This window comes from Zerene cesonia, chromosome 14 (genome assembly GCF_012273895.1).
Source record: "Zerene cesonia ecotype Mississippi chromosome 14, Zerene_cesonia_1.1, whole genome shotgun sequence".
In the NCBI taxonomy this organism is placed as follows: Eukaryota; Metazoa; Arthropoda; class Insecta; order Lepidoptera; family Pieridae; genus Zerene; species Zerene cesonia.
In genome coordinates, this window is record NC_052115.1 from 1,347,336 (window position 1) to 1,371,985 (window position 24,650).

The following is a 24,650-nucleotide window of genomic DNA, read 5'->3' on the forward strand; positions in this document are numbered from 1 at the left end:
ATTCCCTAATAAATTTTATGACAAAAAAAAACACAAAAAGAAAAATACACACCCCACACGGTTTTATCAAACAAACTACATAAGAACTGCCAACCGAGTTCTAGAAGTATCCATCAACAAGGATGGAAGGTTAATTGAAAAACTTCAAGCTCAAAGGAACGAACACGCTTGCCGCTAAAACATTATCATGTTATTATTAAAGCAGTGTGAGAATTCGCAGAATGGGCGTCAGTAGCACAATGGGCGACACCGACACAGTCTAGAAAACTCTAACGGTCCGCCAAGCTATATGGTTTTGTCCACCTGGTAATGGGGGTACGATTTTCGTTCGTTGTTCACCAGGGTTTCCTGGTTTCCTATTTTTATGAATGCCGTTGTTACGTACAAACAAAAAGGTCGAGTTGAAGTGAGAGGTGGGACTCCGCACAATACAATTGTCACGAATCGATAAATTGTACTATAGATGTACGATCGATTGAAATTTATATATCCGCACATTTAAGAGTATTAATTTAGTAAGAGTGTAGGATTAGTTAAAAATAACTATCTCTGGAACTTCTGAGACAATAAAATAAATCTTTAGATGTAGATTTATGTAGTTCATAATGCCTGCGGGGCCAGCGATCGGATATCATTTAATAAGATAATCTTTATGTACATTTAAATCTCTTGTTAAGAATTATTTTCTATCTCCATAATGTTGTTTTGACTCTGTTCTATGTTATATTGCTTTTCTCTCCTCTCTATTATTTCTCTCTTTACTGCATATTTATACTACCCTTGCTCCTATGTGCATTAATTTGTTATCTATATATTTGTACACTTGTATGTATTTATACACTTTCTACCTTTTCAAAATTTATATTTCCTATATCCAAAGGTTGCCTGAAAGAAAACGCTTCTAAGCGATAAGGCGCCAAATTGTACAGTAGATATTGTTTATTGTTTTTTGTTAACTGTATGTGCATTGTACAATAAAGTGTTAATAAATAAATAAAAATAAAAATAAAAATAAATAAGGTAACGGTAACGCAATAAAAGAAATTGCGCAATATAAGACAGGGTGTTTATGGTAAAACAAGCCGTATTTTATCGCGATCTGTTGAAACAGAAAGTCAAACGGGGTATTTACCCAAATCAGCTTAGAACGAATGCGCATTTAAATATAAAGTGAAGATTTCTTCTTATTCTTGTTTCTTTTATATGTTCACGCAAAGAATTTTCGAATTTAGAAGATAAGAACAAAATGCAACTTCAAAAATACCGTTTAATCACTACATAGTATAAAACATAGTCACTTTCTCTGTCCCTAGGTCCCTATGTATGCTTAGATCTTTAAAACTACGCAACGGATTTTGATGGGGTTTTGTTTATAGATAGAGTGATTCAAGAGGAAGGTTTATATGTATAATGAGATGTATTAAACTACTCTGGATTTAACGCGTGCGAAGCCGCGGGCAAAAGCTAATGTTTCATATAAATAAATTGTATCACCTGCTGCCGTCGGGCGAACACCGTCAAATTACCAACCAAAAGGTTAACTTCACCGCGGAAATGTCAAAGGTCAAAAGTTACTTTATCGACGTCAGCTTTAACATTATTAGAGGGAGCTAACTCTTCTCATATCATATTGCCCTGGAGTGATTACTTAGGGAAATAGCTTATATTGCGCCGTCAAAAAGCTGTATGTAATGATCGTTTAGGTTTATAAATGAGCGTTTGTAACATCATCAATGTTAACTGTTTATGGGCGTAGTACTTTACTTGCTTTTCCATCAAAAAATCGGTGGTGCGCAGGCATCTGCTCCATTTGACGTCATAAATACTTTTTATTTTCTTTATTTATTTATTTAACTCATTATTGTACATGACAAACGAAAACACAAATGGAAACAATAACACGACAACAATATAGTACAATCGGCGGCATTATCACTGGGGAGTGATCTCTACCAGGCAACCGCGGGAGAAAGGCAACCGCGGGAGAAAGGCAAAAGCGAAATTTTAATAAAATTCCTTTCTTTGTTTATCATAGCATTTTTTGTGTTTGATTCTACGCGAGTATTTATAAATTAAAGACTTTTTAATCGCGATTTATTCATATTATTTTTCCACATGTTTCGAACCTTACACAGCGAGCGTGGTCGTGGTCGGTGTTAAAAATCATAATTTTTTCGCTTATCATTTTATCCGACAATCTTACTAAGATCACCAGTTTCACCACGCTTGGAAACATCCACTACTAATCGATTATGACGCTTGATATCGTGTGCTTGCATTGGCCTGCCTTCCAGCTCAATTATACTCATAAAATATTGTATATTTTGCATGGTTTTCATTTACCCATGTGTAGCCTTAATTACGATCACATTTACATCAATAATAATGTGGACTAGCTGCGCCCCGCGGTTTCACCCGTGTAAGTCCGTATCCCGTACGAATATTGGGATAAAAATTTGCCTTTATGTTATTTCAGTTGTCCCGCTGTCTATGTACCAAATTTTATTGCAATCGGTTCAGTAGCCTTTGCGTGAAAGAGCAAAAAACACACACACACATCCTTACAAACTTTCGCATTTATATTAGTAGGATTAGTTTGAACAATGCTTTTATTCCCGTTATTTAAAAAGCTTAAATTGGTTTTAGGACAAGATAAGACAACGTAAGATTTCCGACTTAATTGCGTATTTGTAAATTTTATTTTTGTCGTATATACAGCGCTTCCAGTTCCTTAACTCATTCGCAGTCACAAGTATCCACAAATGAAGCGGAATTTACGCAGACAAGAAATACACAGGCGATTAAACTAAATGGCGAGAAAACGAGACGGAAACCCACAAATTACGAAACATGGAAGTGATTAGCTCGCTCCTTGGCTGCGATTTTCTCGGGAAAAGCCACGATATTTCCTAGCTGCAGCCTATATGGAGTTTATTCTTACAGTTACGTGGTTAATTGGCGATATAAAACACTGAATATTTTCTTAATAATTGGTCATTATTGTTTCTTCGATTACTTATTTCACTGATTTCTGATATTTCAATACAAAAGTCACAGAGAAGAAATTCAACTACAAAATTTAAATACCTAGAAAGACGGATATACAACCTCAGTTAGCTTAGAATAATCATTATATTTCCGTCGAGACATAAGGCTTTTTATATTTTATCTACCCACTATCTATCTATGCATCAATTGAATTATATTGGATGTATTTGAATCAGAAAGATTTGTTTTTACAAACGCTGCTCAATTATAGAAATACTTCATATCAAAGTAAGTATTAAAATAAAATCCAGTATGTTTTCAAGAATAGGGATGTTACTCCTGAAATTTTCCAACCCAGTCCAAATAGATGTTAGCAAAGAGCCATATTCTGGTATCGGTGTATACCCATTCGAACATTCGTCAAACTATCACGAGTATGTAGCCAATGAATGAATAAATCCGATAGAAGCCGCACAATCTCGATCCGCATACCACACCTCATTACACATTACGCGATTACCTATTAACTTCTGTCGTGAAGGCATTTTCGTTATAGGCTTACATTGAAACATTCAATAGCGATGGAGGGAGGGCCTGAAAACGAGGAATTTGCTGGTCGGGACAGGCGGTACTTCAATACCTTGGATTCTTATGAATGATCTTCGTATTAAAAAAAACACATAAACGAAGAAAAGTATAGCGGATATTTTAATTTGTTCTAGGTATCATAAGTTAACATTTATCTATCTAGTGATAAAAGGCGTATATATATCTTAATTTTTGGGAGAGGCCTATGTCCAACAGAGGACGTCCTAAAAGGATGCAATGATAAATCTACCAGTTTCCTAAAATCCTAATTTTTTATATTTTGCTTGAGACGTCTGTACACATATAACGTATTATGCTGTTTTATCATATCTTATAGCTATGATATTCGGGAAATCATCAATCAACAATCGATTTGCCGACATCGTGGTACTGAAATACTTCTAAGGATCGCACGCCTCTGGGATTAAAGTCTAATCCTATATGGAGAAGAGTATCGTAACATATATTAGAAAAGACATATATCACGGCTAGATTAAGATATCATTTTAAATGAAATTTTACACCAACATTCTGAACCGGTTTTTGCATGGTTGTGCCTTTCACTGTCTATGATAGTTTTTTTATTTTGAACCGCTGATAAGATAGTGGCGATTATTATAATAAACTGCGATAAAAATATGGAACAAACATTTATTATTGTTTATTTTTATCAAACAGTTGCGTAATTACTCTATACGAACACTAATTATCGATACATTAAATTCGCGATATTGAATTAAACATTCAATCTGAAAACAGATTGGGTTTGAGAGCTGATAGTCCGATAATGGGTAGATATTATGGTATGGGTAGATATATTTATTTGATTTTAGCTCGTAGTTCGAAAAATAGTTACGTATTATCTGATTAAAGTGTATTATACATAAGCGTTTGCCCGCGGCTTCGTACGCGTTAAATTCGGAATAGTTTAATAGATATTATTAAACGCGTAAAAACCTTCCTCTTAAATCACTCTATCTATAAAAAAAAACCCAACAATGTTGCAGCAACGGATGTTGCGTAGTTTTAAAGATATATAGGGACGGACAGAGATAGCGACTTTGTTTTATAAAATGTAGTGATATTAGAAATGTGGACCGCATGACGACCACGTCAGCTCAATGCACGAAGACTTCTAGCATATATTATCAATTATTAAGATACACGCGTATAATATTTATTTATTATTATAATAAATAAACTTGATTTCACGTTTGTTTGTTGAAATTTAACTGAATAACTACCGTTACCGATTAGAGCATTACCGAGTCACACGAGCGTGCGTCTGTTAGACACGCTTCAAAGAGGTTCTATCATATCACGTACACAGATAACTAATGAAAATATCATCATCAGCCCATGTATGTTCCCACTGCTGGGGCACAGGCCTCCTATGAGGGTTCAGGCCATAATCCACCACGCTGGCCAAGTGCGGGTTGGCAGATGTCGCATGTCGTCGAACTTTTGATTTTTGGACATGCCGGTTTTCTCACGATGTTTTCCTTAACCGTTTTTAAGCAGTGGCGATGTTATCCACATGTGCAGATAAATCGAAAAATCAAATTTCCTAAGCTCGCCCCGGTCTCGAACCCCGACTTATCGATTTTGAACTCCGAGGTTCTCACCACTGAGCCACCACTGCTAATGAAAATATAATTATTCATAATTCTTCAAAGAGCCTTGACTTCAAAATCAATTAAAATCATATAACCCAAAATCAAATTAATGTTAATGGATGTCCTAGATAAAATAAAATTGTGACTACGCACACATCTGCATTAATATGAAGGTTATTATGTATTTTTGCATTATCCGAAATTGAATCTTGTCCCCGTTATTTTAAATTCTAATTTTGAATTGTTTTATAAGAATAAAGAAGACGTGGTATACTGCTTGAAGTCTTATTGATTTGTCTAATGAGTTTTCGGCACCTAATAAAAATCCTCACCTCATATTAAGATCAGAAATGTATTGAATTGATTGATTTTCGTTTTTAAAATTGTAAAGAATTTTTTAATATTCTCTTTCTCAATCTCTGTTTAACAAATGCGCTTGTTTAATTTATTTTTTTTTAACATAGAACAAGTTCTATACTATCTAATTATATTAACTTGTATGTGTTAACAATTATATTCGGCGGACTAGCACAGAGAAAAGTCTTATCGTTTACTTTTCTAATAATTGTATATATATAATATGACATTTTGCCTGAAATGGATGTAAAATTTTTAATTGTAAAGAATTTTTTATACTGATATTGTGGTTTTTGCGTGAAAACGTTACAAATATATAAAAGTTTCCTCCGTAAAGAATTTTTTATACTGATGCCGTGGTTTTTGCGTGACAACTTTACAAATATACAAAAAAAAAATAGAAAAGTTTCCAACTTATAATATTAGTGTAGATTTCACCCAAAAAACACATATATATCTATTAATATATAATATTATCGAATTTCCTTTACATCAAACGAACCCGGCTCGCTCGCAATCAAAGTCATCCTACGCAGATGCGGCTTACTGCGTATTTTCTAACTAATGTGACATTAAGAGCAATATTAAATCGATACATTTGTATTTTATTTATGAGCATTTTCAAAATCGTATGAAAAATATTTGTGCGGAATGTCGATTAAATTCGACACGTGTTTAACTCGAGCGTCGCATTTTAGTTTTCTATAATTAATTTCGCATGTAAGTGCTAATATTGCATAGAGAGAGTGTAGGTTCTACACAAAAAATAAATAGGTGGAGGATTAAAATATAAATAAAATCACGTAAACACGTTGGTATTAAAATATAGAGTCTACATGGTTCCAGTTAAAAATTAGTTGTGTTTTTTTTTTCAAATTACAACACACACACATACAAAACACTGACATTTACACGCCATAGATAAATCACGGAAATCAAAAATAAATACAAAAATAAATATATAACAACAGTTTTCCTCGATCGTTAGCAAGCCAAACCAACCAACCCGTATTTCATATCAGCACTGTATGCACCAAATATTTACAATGTAAAATTCAAATTTCGCCTACAATAAGGGCTAGTTCACACAACGTTTTGTCCTTATTACACACGATAACGTATTTTATCGATCCGCAGCGCTGCCACGGCACGTGCGTACTGCACCGCGGTCGGTCGCGCACTGAGACACGCGTAGAAAAACGGTCAATGATTTGTTATACAGATGCGGACGCTGGTATGAAGTTACCGAAATTAGCGATAATACATAAACGTCTCGCGATGTCAAATCGTGGTAGGTCAGGGTTAGACGCATGTAGGTTAGATGGATGAGTAATTTTTAATGACCCTTTGCGGTATTTTTATGATCGTTACTGAGAAGTGTAAAAAGATTTTAAAAAGATGGTTCATGTTCTCAATTTTATTACGAGACCCGTTATTCTCATAACGACCGAAGCAAGAAGTATGGATAACGAATCATAGCATGTTCGAACATAGTTTTCCTTTAATATTATAATTTTTTTTCATAAACGAATTTGCTCTACATTTTAAAATTTACAAAGCTTTACATAATAGACTAGTTTTTGAAGCTATTTAACTTAAGCCATATAAATCAAATATAAGCAGCTATATAGATCTATTATAATTCATAAATTTCCTACATCATTATTAAACAGGCATTACTATTTCAACAATCCTTGTTCCGATATATGCCATTCATTCATCATTCAAAAAAAATGCATTATCACATCTGCATCGTATCGTAATCTATGACAATAGCAATAGCACAAGCATTACTCCCCATCGTTGTGATGCGCTAAATCGGCAGACGTAAGTGCATCCAGCATTGTTTATAAATAAAAGCATTACCAATGAATCTTGAGATAATCGATGCGAGTTGTATTTTATTTCAGTCAAATATATTATACTTAAATACACGTTTGGGTATTTTTAAGAGTGTCGGTCGTTCTGCATTCGGTTTTTGTAGAGCGATATTTATTTAATAACCATCTGACCCGGCGAACTCCGCAACGCTGTACAGAGTTAGGTGATGTATTTCTTACCTTTTAAACCTTCATTGGACTATTACGAATGAACCAAAATCCAAAATTATCAAAATCCGCTAAGCCATTCTCGAGTTGTGTAGCGAGACTAACGAACAGAAATGTATTATTATATATAAGAAGAAGATAAAAATTATAGTTATGATTTTCAGCGCGTGTCTATCTGAGCGTAGAACGTTTGATGTTTTCTGATGATTTCACTTCGGCGAAAAGAAAACGCGTATTGATATTTTGCATGTAATATTTAGGTACGTAGTAGTTAGTTAGAAAATTTTATCCTCAAGAAATCTTTTTTAACGGAAGTGTTTATAAATGAATACAATTTTGGAAATAAAATACTTGTTCGCATACAATCTACGCAAAAACACATTATTTTTCTAACGAATCTCACAACGAGTTCTTAAATAAATTCTGATTTTTTGAACATTCAATTTATTTATTTAAATTTGATATTCTTTCTTTCTTGTGGGTCTTGCGTATTATTTGTATGGGCCGTAGTTTTAAGTTATTTAAGATCTTTTAAGTGTACTACATGTTGCCTTAAATAGATTAAGTTAAGTGATCTATACCTAGATACTAATAATATTATGTTAAACGGGGTTTTTATGGGTATAATTACTTTAATGTAGTACTAAATTTTTTTTTAACTTGAATGTTTAGTTTTATAGCATGGAAAAGCTTCATAAATAAGAAATTTTGAAAGATTTGAAAAAAATTAACACGAGGCGGGTTTCGAACCCGCGTCATTTTGTCTTACCGTAGCCTCTCGGCCCCGTGATCCCGCCACAGTAATCGAATTTCTTCTACTATTTCGGTTTTTTGTGCAAATTTTTTAACATTAATTCCTTTAAAATAACATATTGCAAACTACTAAAAACTGATTTATTTAAATCTGATGCTACTGTGTTTCGCACTGTGAATGGGAGCAGGTCCATATTCTTTCCTAAAGATCCTTATATCCTTTCCTGTTCCCTTTCCTGAAAATAAAGAAAAGGACTAGGAAGGGCCTAGTAATTTCCTTTAGACTCCTCACCATTCCTCTCTTCATCCCACGTCTTTTAAAGTAGGTAATCCATTTAAAGAGATGTTTAGCCTCTACACAAGATCTTACGCCTCTGCTAATGTTAAGGGGCGGTTGTAGCGTTTACCATCCGGCAACACCCGACACATCACCTTTGCTGATTATGACATAAAGATAGATATGACAAAAATAAGAACGGAAAAAGAAGGGTTTTTACGTTGCATATTTTACTAGAAGTCATCATAAGCACAATGTGGTACATTGTTAAAATTTTCCCGCATAAGGTTAAGACCTGCCTAGCCTCGATTCAATAATTCCCTTAGTTGAATAAACTGGTTAAAACTGATTGTAATGTAATTACAAGACACCGGCGGCTTCGCGTTAGACCCGCTGTCGCCGGATTCTGTTTAACATCGTAAACCCAACGTAAAACCAATGCTGGGGTGACTTCCATTCGTATATTATTAGAATCCTACTAATATTATAAATGCGAAAGTTTGTGAGGGTGGATGTATGTGTATGTGTATGATGTTTGTTACTCTTTCACGCAGAAATGACTGAATTGATTGCATTGAAATTTGGTACATAGACAGCTGGACAACTGGAATAACACATAGGCGACTTTTTATCCCGATATCCCTACGGGATACTGACTTACGCGGGTAAAACCGCGGGGTGTAGCGAGTAATACATAAATGGTTTCTTAAGAATTTACAACCTGGTATTTTAACCGATTTCTAAAAAGAAGGAGGTTCTCAATTCGAATGCATTTATTCGAACGTTTCTAATTTGAAAGCTGGTGTGTCCAGTGTGATGTCGTTTAAGTTCGACGAAACATCTGTATACAAACTATTCTTCCCATATTCGGTTTGTGTCCTTTTGGATAATCGCTCTTAACGTGAATAGAAATTAAAATCATTTTCGTTATTTGGCTTGCCATTCGAACGACTGCACCAAAAAGAATTTCACAACCACTTATAAGTCAAGTAAGTAAAAGATTGGTAGCCGTAAAAACCCCATTATCAACTACAAACAATCCTGATCACCTAGTACATGTATAGCTTTTCTTGACATCAGACGTTGATGTATCTAGCATGTTTTAGAATAGCGCCGTTAGATGGCGCCATTTCATAATTAGTCGCAAAGCATGAAATCCATTAATGGCGCCCTTGAACTAAGCCGTGTGCGTTGTTGTTGTTTATCGAGGAACGTGGAAAAATAAGGGGATATTAACGAACGCGAGTGGGAAGTAATTCCTTTGGACACAAATAGAAACTGTTTGTTAACACATTTAAGCCGGAATAGTCTTATTATAATATAGAACTAGTAAGTCTAATTATATAATTTGATCTTGAATAATTAATAATGCGTCAATACGCTATTGGCTGGAGAAAATAACACCTGGAGAGTTAAGTTTGATAGTACACCGTAAAGCATTTTCCGCAATTATCGTACTACTATTTATGATCTCATCATAAACGCATGCTGTTAAGAACCCATAACATTTCTTATGATTTTGATAATATGTTACATATAAAGCTGAAGAGTTTATTTGTTGTGTTGCGCGTTAAACTGCTGGACCGATTTCAAAAAATTTTCACCGTTTAATATGTACGTGATCCCTGAGTGGTATACGCATTTTTGTATAACGGGTGAAGCCGCAGCGGACCGCTAGTAATAAATAAAATCGTAGATTTTACTTAATTTTCAATTCCTTTTTTTTCCAGTTTGTACTACCAACTATAATCAGTCCTACCAATATATTTCTAAACACATTACATGCACGTGTGGTATGCACTGAAAGACAAACATCGACACGTCAAGATGCTTTTAAAACCGAGATAAAGACAACAGCCATTGTTACGGATTGAATACTGTCCCCCAGGAAATTGACGTCAAAGGTCAACTAGATCGCTTCGAGATTGCTGAGAAGAAATTAAGTTATCGGAGAATTGGATACGTCGACGATCTTCAAGTTTGTATGCTGTCCTGGTTGGAATATCGATTCCATTAAAACTATCACACGATTCAAGTAAGAATGGGAGATATAAGTGAGTGATTCCAATTTGCAATTTGCACTTAATAGAATTCCCTCCCTGAAATAAATACGCAATACGCATAAGGGCACCTTCTAGGTAGATGTACACCCTAGTAGACTACATCTCCGCTTCCCTTCAGAACTGTGGTCAAACGAATGCCTATCTATATAAAAAAAAAACTTCTCTCTTCATGGGTATGACGAAGGAGTGGAACACTCTTTCGACTTCTGTTTTCACCGGGAATTATAATATGGATTTATTTAAACGTATATTTAAACGTAACGTGAATAGGCTTGTATTGGAGAGCGTGCTCCATCCTAGACCACGTTATTCACTGTCCAACATGCGAAGCGATAGTTAAATACTCTCACCTTATTCGAAATTAAAAAAAAAACTAGTGCATGAATTTATCTCTTAAATAGATTTCTCATCAAACACAAGAAGAAGCACGTGAATCGGTTAAAAACCGACCGATTTATTGAGTAAAAAAAGCACAGACGAATATAAAAAATCTTTTAAAAATTCTATGTACTTATAAAACGTCGGCCTAGCCATGGCTAGCTATATATGTGTCTCTGTATTTTTCCCACACCGGAATTGCTTCTGCTTTAAGAGGTGACAGTAGCGCCCCCAGGTACCTTTTTAGATATAAGGCAATAGTGAACATATAATACAAAAACTTTATAGTCAATTTATCCTTAATTTATATTTATTATAAATATCTAGCTGCAGAGATTGAAACAGAAGACGGTTTTGCTAGGTAAGTGCAAATCTAACCAATCAATAACACAATACTGTATCAGTGTTAGGTCACAATCAATGGACGTATATAACGATGGACTGAGCTTCAATTTAATTTAGCACTTTTGCATTACAAATAACACATGTGAAAATTCAATTACTAAAATTAGTAAGATTACGTTTCGTGGTTTGTTTTTTTTCAGGTTTAAATTTATATCCGAAAATACAAGTGCACGTTTTATGAACAGATCGATATAGTGATCAAGTCATGTAATTCTATAGATATTTTTTAGGTTTATTTTCATACTAGATTGACCCCGCGGTTTCGTAAGTTAGTCGTATCCCGTATTGGGATAAAAAGTTGCCTATATGTTATTCCACTTGTCCAGCTATCTCCGTACCAAATTTCATTGCAATCGGTTCAGTAATTTTTGCGTGAAAGAGCAACAAACACATCCTTACAAACTTTCGCATTTATAATATTAGTAGGATAGTAGGATTAGTAATAATGTGCTATGTGTAATTTAACTATGTCACTTAATAAACTACAATGCTAATAGACTTGAAAACAATATCCGAAATAGTGAGATAGTAATGTCGGCTATTTTAGAAACCGCTCGACATTCCGAAATAGGTTCATTGCAACCATTAGCCCAAATTCGGACGTGGACGGTAGCCTAGAAACGGAATTGGACGATAACGGAAATAGATTGGCGGGCGTTATTATATCGAGATATATGATAATACGAATACATTCATACATACATAATTTTGGTGTTAACTAATTCAACTATGAGACATACAAACGAAAGTCTAGCTATGCTAGATATTTTTGCATCTTTCTAACGAGATCGTTTTTTTTTTCAAGAAACGAGGTACACAAAAAAGTATAAATAAGGATAATAATAAAGAAATCAAGAAACGTTGTAAGAATTAAAATAATAATAAATACTGAAACAGTGTTGTTCTCTCGAGTTTTATTTTAGTATATTTATTTATACAAGTAACAAAGACTCGATTTTGGTTGATTGTGGTTGTTGATTGACTCGAGTGGTTCAACATATCATTACATACTTTGTAGCATTGGGTATATAGCAGTAAGATTGCATAAATGACAGTATTACATAACAGTATCTGTCACTGAAAAACACAGCCATTTTGTATTACGGCTGAGACCCCGGAATCAGTCTTTTTCTGTTTTGGTTAGGTTTGCTTTATATTACAAAATAACACAGAAGAATTATTATTAGGAATGTCAGTATTATTTACATGGGAAACTCGCGAAGTGGTCTCGCACTTGCTACTGGCGGACATTTGAGAAAAGTAAATTTTCGAAATAATAGCGAGCGTATATAAACTGACGACATTGTTTCAAAACGGGGAAATCGTACAATTTGCTTAAGGTAAGAATAAAACATTCTTTTAAAGTAGGAATTCGCGACGTATCTATATTAAAAATTTCTTTCGCAAAATTATTGGCGGTCATATATGTTAAGAGGCGGACTTTAAAGCGGGCGGACTTTAGGCGCAGGTATAGTAAAACACAGTTTCGATGCACATACAGGATAACATCGTCTCCTGGAGGTATTCATTCATTTACAATCTTTACATTGGCGTTATTTCAAATATTATAATTACTTTAATTTTTCCATTAAATATACATAGTTCTTTATAATTCTGCTTATAAAATATATAGATTTAGTGTAATAACAATTTACTTGATTTATAATCTTCTCTAGAGTTCTCTAGAGCGAGAAATAATGTCAAATAGGAAGCATTAAACTGTTCAAAAATTGTGCCTGAAATGATATATTCAATTATAATCATTTAGTCACAACTCTATATCGATATTAACCAATTAGCTAATCAGCCAGCAGTAATCTTTTGATAAAAGCATTCATGATATCAATTTTATTGTCCGGAATCCCAAAGGCTTTGACCGGTTTGGTCAACGAACCCTCTTCTAAACATCAAGAATAGAGGTGAAGCGAGCGCGGATAGATTTTCCAATTTACCACACTTTTGTAGCGGGGAATTGTTTTAACGAAAAGAAATAATGAAAAATCGAGTTAATACAAGCACAATGCATCAATACCTGGATAAAGAAAAAGGACGGAGAGGGTGTACAGATTCCGAAAACAATATATAGAATATGTGACATACAGTACGACTACTGTATGGCATTTAGAATTCAAGAAATGGCAGTCATTTCACAAGTTACAAATAAAAAAAAAACAGCTTAAAAGCTTAAAAAGTCGTGTCTCTAGCTGAAACGAGGATAACTCAGTGTATTGTTGGGTCTGCCATAACGCAGTACTGATTTTCAGTGAACCCAAAGGCTTTAAAGCAACGGGTAGACAATGAAATAATTAGATGATACTTAGGAAATTTAAGGTAACACCGTTTCTTGATAGTGAAGAACAGCAATTTTCTTCAATCGACTTCCAAAAACGGAGGAGGTCCTTAATAAGACTACATAATTTTGTATTTTAACCTCAAAATAGTCGACTGGGTAAATCGATTGATGATTATTTATTTTTTTTATTGAAAGCTGGTGTTTTCCGAGTGGTCCTATTTAAATTAGGCTTATAGATCTTCGCCCATTCTACCTTCAATAAAAGAGATCAATAATTCCCTTCATAATATAAAACTACTATAACTCCGCTTTTACCACCGATCGCTGTGAGTTTTACACTTTCCGACCTTCGCCGTAACTTTTATGGACCACATAAAAAGATCCCAAATTGATAGTTTCGGATTTTGTTGAGGTCGTGTCTCGAGTGAGTGTAATAAAGATATGAACTATGTACTTGGACATTCATAATATACTCGTTTTTCTTGTATGTACCTCTATACACCTTCTCTATATACCATCTTCACATATGATAGCGATTTCCTCTACAAATGTTTATCTAATGTAATGTCTTAAAGTTATTGTCACGACAACATTTCGAGTAGGTCTTTCTCCAGTTTCATGCTATATATAAATTAATCTTACCAAGGAATATTAATTAGGTATGTTTTATATTAATCCAATGAAGCAATATCAATGAGGAATTTTCAAAGAGTAGAAATAAAATTGATCACGAGGCGGGATTGAATTTTTTCTCATTTATGAAGCGCTAGCTGCGCCCCGCGGTTTCACCTGCGTAAGTCCGTATCACGTAGGAATATCAGGATAAAAAGCCTTGCCTATATGTCATTCCAGTTGTCCAGCTATCTACGTACCAATTTTCATTGCAACCAAACACACACATCCTTACAAACTTTCGCATTTATGATATTAAGTAGGATTTAAATGCTATAAAACTAAAAATTAGAAGCGATATACAGTATGACAGTGCTCCGTTTATAATACTAGTTACAATGTTTTGTATCGCCTAAACTATATTGCCCTGTTATGATATGTTTAAGTAGATAAATATATAGTTAATATTTATCTACTAATTCAATTTTATTAAATTTTACCTTTATCCTTCCTCATCACCAAAGAGCTAAAATCAAGCCTATCTTGGTATCTACTAGGTAATTTTAGACCCAAACGTTTACCGTCGTTTAAAATGAATACTTTGAAAATAAAACTATTGTAGTTCACCAATTTTCTAATAGATGGTAGCACTTTATATGAAGGCTATTAGTGTGAAGATAGTTTGGAGGCTAAATAGTGACACAGACTACTGTTTACCGCAGTATCCATTACGATCCGCATTTAAATAACAGTCAAATCAATAATTTTGTATATGGTATTCGAGCACGTTTCGGCACGAATTAGGTAGCTCACTCCGAGGAATTACCACGTGCACAGTACATGCTATTGTGTTTCGTATGGTGAGTGGGGGAACCGGAGGCCGTTTCCTTTTCCACACCCTTCCTAGTCCATTCCTTCGTTCCAGTCATCAATCATTTTCTCATAGCTATCCCTTAAAAGCGGGCAGCGCATTCGCAGAAGCCTCACCTTTGCGAATGCTCATGGGCGGTGGTGATCGCTTACCATCAGGCGAACCACCAGCTCAGTTGCTCGATTATAGTAGTGTATATAAAAAAAGATGGCGCTTTATTAAAATTTTGACATGAATGACTGCTGTTAATTTTCCATGACCACGCGAAACGAGGGCAACAGGTCATCCATACTAATATTATAAAGCTGAAGTGTTTGTTTGTTTGTTTGTTTCAATGTGCTAATCTCAGGAAATACTGGTCTGTTTTGAAAAATTCTTTCAGTTTTAGATAGCCCATTTATTGAGGAAAACTTTAGGGTATATATGTACCACGTGCGAAACCGGGGCGGACCGCTAGTATTATATAATTATTCCCATGACAGATTTATAAAGCTAAAAAAAAATAAGGTGTCAACTCACCTAGGTCCAGGGTCTGTCTGCGAGGCCGGTTCCTCATCAGCGTCGTAGAAATCGTCTTCACCCTCCGATGACGAATAGGAGGTGTCTGGCACGAGAAGTGACATGGCTTGCCCTGGTGATGGGGTATTTTCTATTACTTACTCGTGTTTTTGTAAGTGTTTTATTTTGGCAAAGACACGTATCATATTTAACGATGTTGACTATTAATTAAAGTCTAGATTTAGGTAAAACCAAAAAAAAAAAAATTAAAAATCTTTTTTGAATGTAGATGTACTTGTGATCGAAAAAAAAAAGAAGTTGCAGCGGTCAGTCAGTCAGTATCGTTATAGTAATCCTGTTTAACTTACAACTGGTATATTCTAGAATTGGAATGTGCAACCAGTGGGATATTATTAGAAACGGGATATGGGATTAGTGGGATATAATAGAAGTGGAATATGGGATCTATGGGATATAATAGAAACAGGACTTTATGCGCTGCGAATGTTCATGAGGTTCAACCACAGGTCAGTACATTGGCATCATTGTTATTATGTACATGTTACATATTATGTAGAATTAAAATGTAAAATTTATATTACTTTAAAAGAGCAACTACAGAGTTTCTTGCCGGCTCTTCTTGTAGGAACTGCCTTCCGAACCAGTGGTAAATGTTATAACTGTGTAATATTATGGTGATGCAAAAGTGCTTCTATAAGAAGTCTAGTGAATGAATAAATGTTTGAGTTTGATGGTGATGGCTTGCCATCAGGCGACCCGGGTCAGTTGCCCGCTATGACATAAAAAAAAAATAGAAATGGGATATGGGATTTAATAAGAAGTAACAGGACATGGGTTTAGTGAGATGAATGGGATTATTGGGAAACTATAGCACTGGGATATGGGATTAATGGTATGAATGGGATTATTGGGACATCATAGGAATGAGATATGGTATTAGTGGGAATTAATAGTAACAGAACATGGGACTAGTGAGATGAATGGGATTATTGGGACATTATAGGAATGGTATGTGGGACTGGTGGGATACGTACGCGGCGCGTCGATATGTTCCAGCGGCGTCATCGGCGACAGCGGCAGCGTGGGCGTGGGGAGCTCGCGGCACTCCGCGCCCAGTTCTACGCGGAGGGACAAATCTATGTACAATATGTTTTATGTACGTTAGAAACTATTGTAATATTCACAACTTTTTTTTTTGTTTTAAATAAAATAATTTTAATTTTTAGTTTAATAGCATTGAAATCTATACTAATATTATAATGTTGAAGAGGTTGTTTGTTTGAACGCACTAGTCTCAGGAACTACTGGTCCGATTTGAAAAATTATTTCAGTGTTAGATTTATTGAGGACGGCTTTAGACTATATAGATGCTTTATTAATGCAAAATTTTTAAAGATTAGAAAAAATTCGATCACGAGGCGAGAACTTGTCTTTTTGCCAAACCGTAGCAACGCCTAGCCTCTCGGCCACCCGTTCCCGTCTCAGTAATCGAATTTCATCTAATCTTTCGATTTATAAAGCATTTCAATGCTATAAAACTAAAAATCAAACTTTCGCCTTTATAATATTAGTAACAGAGATTTTTCACATAATCACAATATAATTTTTTCAACACAAATGTGGAAATGTCTTTGTCTATCCGTCTGTCTGTATCGGCTACACGCCTTCACACGCCGTCCCTGATACAAAAACTATTTTTCTCTCTTCCCTTCTGTTAAAGCCATTTAACAACTATTATAACGATGATGAGATTTTATTTACCTTCTTTGATATGCGCCTGCGACGGATTCGTTGGTCCTTGGTACACGCCATTCACTGGATTAACCGTATTCTGAAACAAATATTTTATTACTAGCTGCGTCCCGCGGTTTCACCCGCGTAAGTCCGTATCCCGTAGGAATATCGGGATAAAAACGTTATCTATATATTATTCCAGTTGTCCAGCTGTCTACGTACCAAATTTCATTGTAATCGGTTCAGTAATTTTTGCGTGAAAGAGCAACAAACACACACACATCGTTACAACCTTTCGCATTTATTATATTAGTAGGATAGTAGGAGTATGATTTAGAGGTAATCACCCGCCCTGGCTCTTCTATCCACTAAAAAAATATATATCAAAATCTGTTGCGTTATTTTAAAGATCTACGCATACAGGCATACAGATGGCGGAAAGCGACTTTGTTTCATACTAGGACTACGTTATTTTTATTTTATTTGATCATCTAGTGACGAAGAAAAAATATAATAAGACATTTAGTATAAATTGTTCATAGTTTAGTTTTATTGAAAATAATAATTCAATACTAGCTGTTTGCCCTGGCTTCACCCGTGGTACATGTCTACGAGATATAGCGAATATGGAGCTTTGGTATGGTGTAAGACTTTTTGATATTAGTCCAGTAGTTTTTGAGCGCTTAAGAATTACTTATTTATAATTATATATGCTTGTCGCCAAAAAAATAAATCATGAAAATTCATCTCTGAATGACATAGGCTATATATATACCACGGACAAAGCCGGGGCGTACTGTTAGTTTAAAATAATCTGTAAAGTTTTTTGGGTCTCACTAGAAGTTGTTACTTAGTCTATAGTTGAAGTTATTATACCTAAATTCTAACTCACCTTAGCTATTTGTAGAAGTACTATAGAATGCTTTATATTGTCCAACATTGCCTGCAAGAAGAACAGTTGTATTTTAATAAATAGAATAAAATTATATGTACACAGAAAAAAAGACTCTTCCATGAAAAGAAAGAAAGAAAGAAGAAGAAAGATGAAAGAAAAGTTCTATTTGTCCCAACTACTCTTGTACAGGGCATAAATGAGAACTTTTTTTAATCCTGGTGATCCTAATTAGGATTAGGAACAAGATAAACTGGATAAAATCATATTTATCATTGTTATCATCGGGGTCCCGCCCCGAAGAAACGTGGGTTCGAATCCCATCTCGTGATAATTTTTTTTCTATTCTTTCAAAATTTCTCATTTATAAAGCATTTCAATGCTATTAAACTAAAATATAAATCTCCATAATATGTTGAACGATTAAAATTAATATAATGTGAAATAACATACGTTCGCATGGTCCAGTATAACTTGAGCTCTGCTTTTCTCGTGCGGTTCTGTTAGCTCCGATACTCGTATATTTAATTTCTGTAAGGAAAAGTGTTTCAAGAGATTATTATATTTTAATTTCCATAAATTAACACGAAATATATTAATGTGTTGATTAATTTTCGATCTTATTGTTGTTGTTTGTTTATTTATCCTCTTGTTGGACAAATGTTAATAATTCCATTTTCAAAATTGGTTATTGAATTTTGAAAAATATTTCCATTACACGTTTGGTAAATACTAACACTTTTTTAATAAATGGGTGCTTGCGGATTGCGTTAGTGCGCGCGTACGTGCTTGCATGCACGTATACATATATGTGTATGTTTGTGTGTTTTTTAAGCTAGTTTTTCGTATATTTCTACCATACCTATATACATATATTATATGCTTTACACTTAATTCAAATTGATAAGCTATAATGGCGTAATATGTTTAAATCGACGATGTTCTTACCCATTGAATACATTTCGTGTGCCCAAATTATATGTGTATGTATGCGTGTCTGTGTACTATTTTAAAATAGACATTTCGATACACACCTTCACAAGCTCAACTACAATGTGCTTGTATTTTTACATTCGTATACAGTACCAATTCCGTGTGTGAATGCGTATTTCTGTGCGTGTTTGTGGGCGTACATTTGTATGACACGTGTGTAGGTGTGCGTGTATAACGAAAACTCACATTAACAAGCTCGATCATGATCTGCAGGTAGGCGTCCGCTTCCGATATGCGCCGCTCGAGGTCGCCGTGACGGTGCGCGGGCGCGGGCACGCAGCGCGACCAGCGTTCGCGCCGCCCGTGGCGTGTTATCGTGTCTTCGAGTGCGCGCACCCAGCGCTCACGCTCTGAACCGTCCCGGGCCTGTGGATATAAGGATATAGGTATTTGCATAGGTACATGTTACAGTTTTAACTTGTTTCTTCCTGGTAGAAACAAGTTGTATTTAAATTTAATATTAGTTAAAGCTGTAAAAACGCGTTATTCGAAAGCGAGTCAGTTAGTAACGGTTTCCACTGAGGTTTTATCGGGTCCTTATCGGTTGCTATGGGTAAGGATATTAGCGGTATTTGACAATAACACATATAAACTTAAAAGATTGATCAGTGGGGACATAGACGAGCTTGATGTTCACAAGATCAATACAAGATACTAGACTTAAAGTGAGTAGGTTTGGAGATGTGGAGGCTCAGAAACCATTCGTTTCTATTACACGCAGTGCTACCGATCTTTCTGGCGCCAATGCTGATCTACAGTTTCCTAGACCACGTGCTAAAGACTTTCTTTTTAAAAATGATAGACCAAGTGGTGGATCGGTTAAAAATATGTGACGATACAAGTGAAGAGACTGATTAAAGAATGAAGGATATGAGTTCGCATGTCGTGTCTCAGAACTGAAAAAATATTGCAAAGTCGCTCGCACAATTGAAAAAAAAAGGCTAACGTTCTTAACGCTGTTAGAAATTGTGGCGAATTATTAATATTTCATGCATTATTCAAAATGATGAAGTTAATGCAAAGACCTAACTTAATCCTCAGCATCGCAGCACGTTAATTTCAAATTAATTCGCACACTTCACAAGTGATGTTATTACGCAATTCTAAAAACACCACTCAAAAAAAAAGGACAGAGACGCGAGTGCGGAATGTTGATCATCAAGATTTATCGAGCATTTCGATGTCAATTTGTATTCATTGCGATTAACGTATCTGTTGTTCAGAACTCTGTTTGTCGCGATGCGGACATCCGAGAGAAAGGATGGGATGAGTCACGTGGAAATGGGGTCAGGGGCGAGTGAGGCCATTTCCGCATACGCCCAACTTTCCATGCGGTGTCATTATGTGTATAGCGATAATATTCTTAATATGTCTTCGACTGCGTATCTTACAAGTTACGAATATATGAGGAGCTGTAAGCGCCGTGCGTTTTCAGCCGCTGTTGGTCCACGGGTAGTAGCAAGTATTTATATAGCTCTCATTCCGATGTATCAGCTATATTATTGTAAAATTTCATTAAAATCCATTCTGCACTTTTGGTGTGAAAGAGTAACAAACATGCATCTGAATATACAAATAAACTTTTGAGTTTATAATATTAATAGAATATAGATAGAACTTACTGAATTCGGACGATATGTGATATACTGATAGTTCATACGTTAAACAAACAAATAGTTCCTAACTAAAGCTGACAACAGGGCTAACTTTTAATTGTAACTACACCAAATGGGATATATCTAACAGCGATCATCTTCCTTTATTAGACTAATCGATCAACCTTCCTTTAACACAGATATAGTATAAACAGACTACAATTCTTCATTTTTTTAATTTCTATATTATTATATTTAAACGAAATAAGTGTTCATTTGACGTTTCCACCAAATGGAAAATTTGCGAACAAAGCCCAGTAACTCTTAGAACCCTTTGAAATAGACTAATAAAAAGGCAAATTATACATACAAGTCCAGTATTTACCTGAAAGTGGAAGGTCTTGTGGTCGACTGTGATGGTGAAGGTGGAGTCGTCCTCATCATCGATGCCGATGACAGCGGCGCGCAGGCGCACGCAGCCGCGCCGCACGCCGCGAGTCATTTTCTCCTTTGACTGGAAATTATTTTACAACTTCATTAAAACGCGTAATAATTGTGGTAACGCCAATATTATTAAAATATTTATTATTTTGTGGTGTAATCCAACTACCCTCCTTACACGCGAGCACAACCAATCACCGCACGGTTTTAAAACACCCGCAACGTCCCTATTGGACGTAGTGACGCATATACATCATACAGTCTGCATCGATCTTTCGTGACGATCGGATCTAAATAACCGCCGGAGTGCCTTCACGAGGCCTCTAGACATTTCGTGTATAATTCGCATACCGCCGGAGAGCCTTTATGAGGCTTTCTTGTCACCGCATCAATCGAAGAGATCTTTCATAAAGATCGTAACCCGCAACCGCCGGAGAACCTCCACGAGGTTCTCTAGATATCTCAGGCATTGTGCTAGTGTAACCCGCCTTCCCATTTGGTCGCGCTGAACCGCCGCGTGTGTGTGTGTGGAGTGAAGGACTGGATCTGGTCTGCCTGGCCCGAGCTAGAGGACCCTTGACCGTGTGGTGCTGTGCCGCGTGCTTGCTTGGACGCTACTCCCTCAGACGAGGTATGTGCCGTGTGTTCCCGTCTTTCCCTTTTTCGCTACACCACGTAGATTAAGTTTTACAGTCCGCTTAATATGGAAATTACTATATATTGGCGCGACCAAATTGAATAATACTGTGTGAAAATAAAAAAAAAAATTAAAGACTCAATTTGATCCAAAACATCCTTAATGGTTTTCTAATTTGATAGACTCACTATGACTTAAGGTTCATCATCATCATCATCATCATCAGCCCATATATGTTTCCACTGCTGGGACACAGGCCTCCTATGAGGGTTCAGGCCATAATCCACCACGCTGGCCAAGTGCGGGTTGGCAGATGTCACATGTCGTCGAACTTTTGATTCTTGGACATGCCGGTTTCCTCACGATGTTTTCCTTCGCCGTTTAAGCAGTGGCGATATTATCCACATGTGCAGATAAATTGAAAAATCAATTTATTTCCTGCACGCTCGCCCGGTCTCGAACCCCGACTTATCGATTTTGAAGTCCGAGGTTCTCACCACTGAGCCACCACTGCTTTTTTTAAAAGACTTAAGGTTATTGAAAGTTAATTATACGCAATTAGGATAAAAGAGGGCACTGAATAAATATTATATACCGATACACACCACCCTTCTATTGCTTGTAATTAGAAGTTTTTTGTTCCATATAAATATTAATTTGTAGATTTGTTGTTCTTACCTACATATGTGTGATTCAAAACCATAGTATGTACCTACGTTTCGTATTCATTCAAAAATAAGAACAGATATATAGAAATGCCGATTACAGTGTTGTTATAATGTCAATTAAAATTAATTCCTCGGAGTGACGCAAAGCAGAACTTTATTTTCTCATCAGTTTCACAAATTAATTTCCAATAGAGCTTGAACGTAAACTTTTATCCCTTTATTTTAGGATGATTACACAAATTTCTTCAATTATTTCACACGTGAATGCCAGTTGCTACATTATAAACTAGCTGCGCCCTGCGGTTTCACCCGCGTAAGTCCGTATCCCGGAGGAATATCGGGATAAAGAGTTGCTTATATGTTATTCCAGTTGTCCAGCTAAAAGCGTAAAAATTTCATTGCAACCGGTTCAGCTGTTTTTGCGTGAAAGAGCAACAAACACACAGACATCCTTACAAACTTTCGTATTTATAATATTAGTTATAAATATTGCAAACATACGATTCAGTACGCACTTGCCTATGGGCTATAGCCAAAAAAAATTATAAGCAAAAAATGTCCCCGACTTTCCTGACCCAAAAAAGCCTCGTTAATGTATTATGAAGACTTAATTACGCATATTATGTGTTCTTTATTTCGTTTTAACTCTTGCTATTCTTTTTATAATAAATTAGTGATTTTTTCTGTGATATAATACTTTTAATAACTTACGTAAGAGGTCCAAGTAAATACTGTTTTTATTTTATATATGAAATATTTTTTCGAGAATATTCAATACATACTCAGCTATTATAATATTCATATTAAATAACAGTGATTTCATTTAACTTTCTTTTTAAATAAAACATCAATTAACTACTCATAAAATGTTTAATACATTTTGAGATGTTTTATTTAAAAAGAAAGTTAGGAGATGAATTCGATCTCATATAAACTAGATTTTAATTTTGAGAAGAATTATTATTATCAACACAAAAAAAACTCGAATTGTAACCTTATAGTTTTATAGTTATAGTCTTTTAAAATCTTTCATTCGATGTCCATATTGCTAGATAAAGAAAAAGGAAAGGGGAAAGAGGGGGAAGGAGATGGCGTTTCAATGCACGCAGCCTATGCCTATCACGTAGCCTATCACAAAACCAATTCTGTTGATTCTGTTGATCACACCTCCGTCTAGCGGTTTCGGCTGCTAGGCGTGCCAAAAAATAGACAAACATAGTCACATATATACTATACATACACTCGGAAAAACATTACTCTCCTTCGATCCAACGGGTAAAAAGGTACACGTGCGTGTACGTTTAAAATTAGAGTTTCAGCATTCATTTTCAGTGACACACAAATAATATGCTTGTATTGGCGATGAACTGTTTATAATTTATAATGTAGTTTAATATTTAAATAAGCTAGGACATTGTACACATTGGAATTCACTGTAAATCATTCAATTCGATTTATTATTGAAATTTGAATATAAAAGTATCATGTATCGTCAAAATACCACAAACTTTTATGTTCACTACAATTGTTATAAGTTAAAGAAGGAAAAAACTAACCATATCCTAGTCCATAGAAACATTACAATTAGAAAGGGCGGGTCTTTGCTCGTCTTTTCTTATTATAATATCTCTAAAGCTGTCTATGTCTCTGTCTAGAACATCAACACACCTGAACCACTAAATGAATTTACATGTACCTAGGCATAATAAATCTTTTCAACAAAAATGGTCACCGGTGATTCCGGAGTGGTACTCCCTGTACCAGTCCAGATACTAAAATGGGATTAAATAACAACCTATCTTAATAACCTCCGCCGTTTTGGGAACGTCGGTTAAAAATAGATGGAACCGCCCAGAAGTTCAAAGCCTAATTGGGCACGAAAATAAACCTTCTAGTGGTACAGGGAATTAAAAAAAGACATG

The 24,650-nt window shown here is 35.3% G+C and overlaps 1 protein-coding gene across 3 annotated transcripts in view; it reads right to left on the reverse strand.

The window, feature by feature from the left end:
• LOC119831680 (oxysterol-binding protein-related protein 9) overlaps positions 1–24,650 on the reverse strand; it is a 60,556-nt gene that overhangs the window by 20,120 nt on the left and 15,786 nt on the right. For 2 of the 3 annotated variants that reach the window (XM_038355133.1, XM_038355131.1), the window contains exons 2-8: positions 21,368–21,496; positions 19,574–19,753; positions 18,848–18,925; positions 18,395–18,445; positions 17,530–17,599; positions 16,803–16,904; positions 15,769–15,880 (exon numbers count right to left, since the gene is read on the reverse strand). In XM_038355133.1, coding sequence (XP_038211061.1) covers positions 15,769–15,880; positions 16,803–16,904; positions 17,530–17,599; positions 18,395–18,445; positions 18,848–18,925; positions 19,574–19,753; positions 21,368–21,496 — 722 coding nt within the window. The remainder of the gene's footprint in view (positions 1–15,768; positions 15,881–16,802; positions 16,905–17,529; positions 17,600–18,394; positions 18,446–18,847; positions 18,926–19,573; positions 19,754–21,367; positions 21,497–24,650) is intronic. The other variant, XM_038355132.1, reaches the window with a different exon arrangement.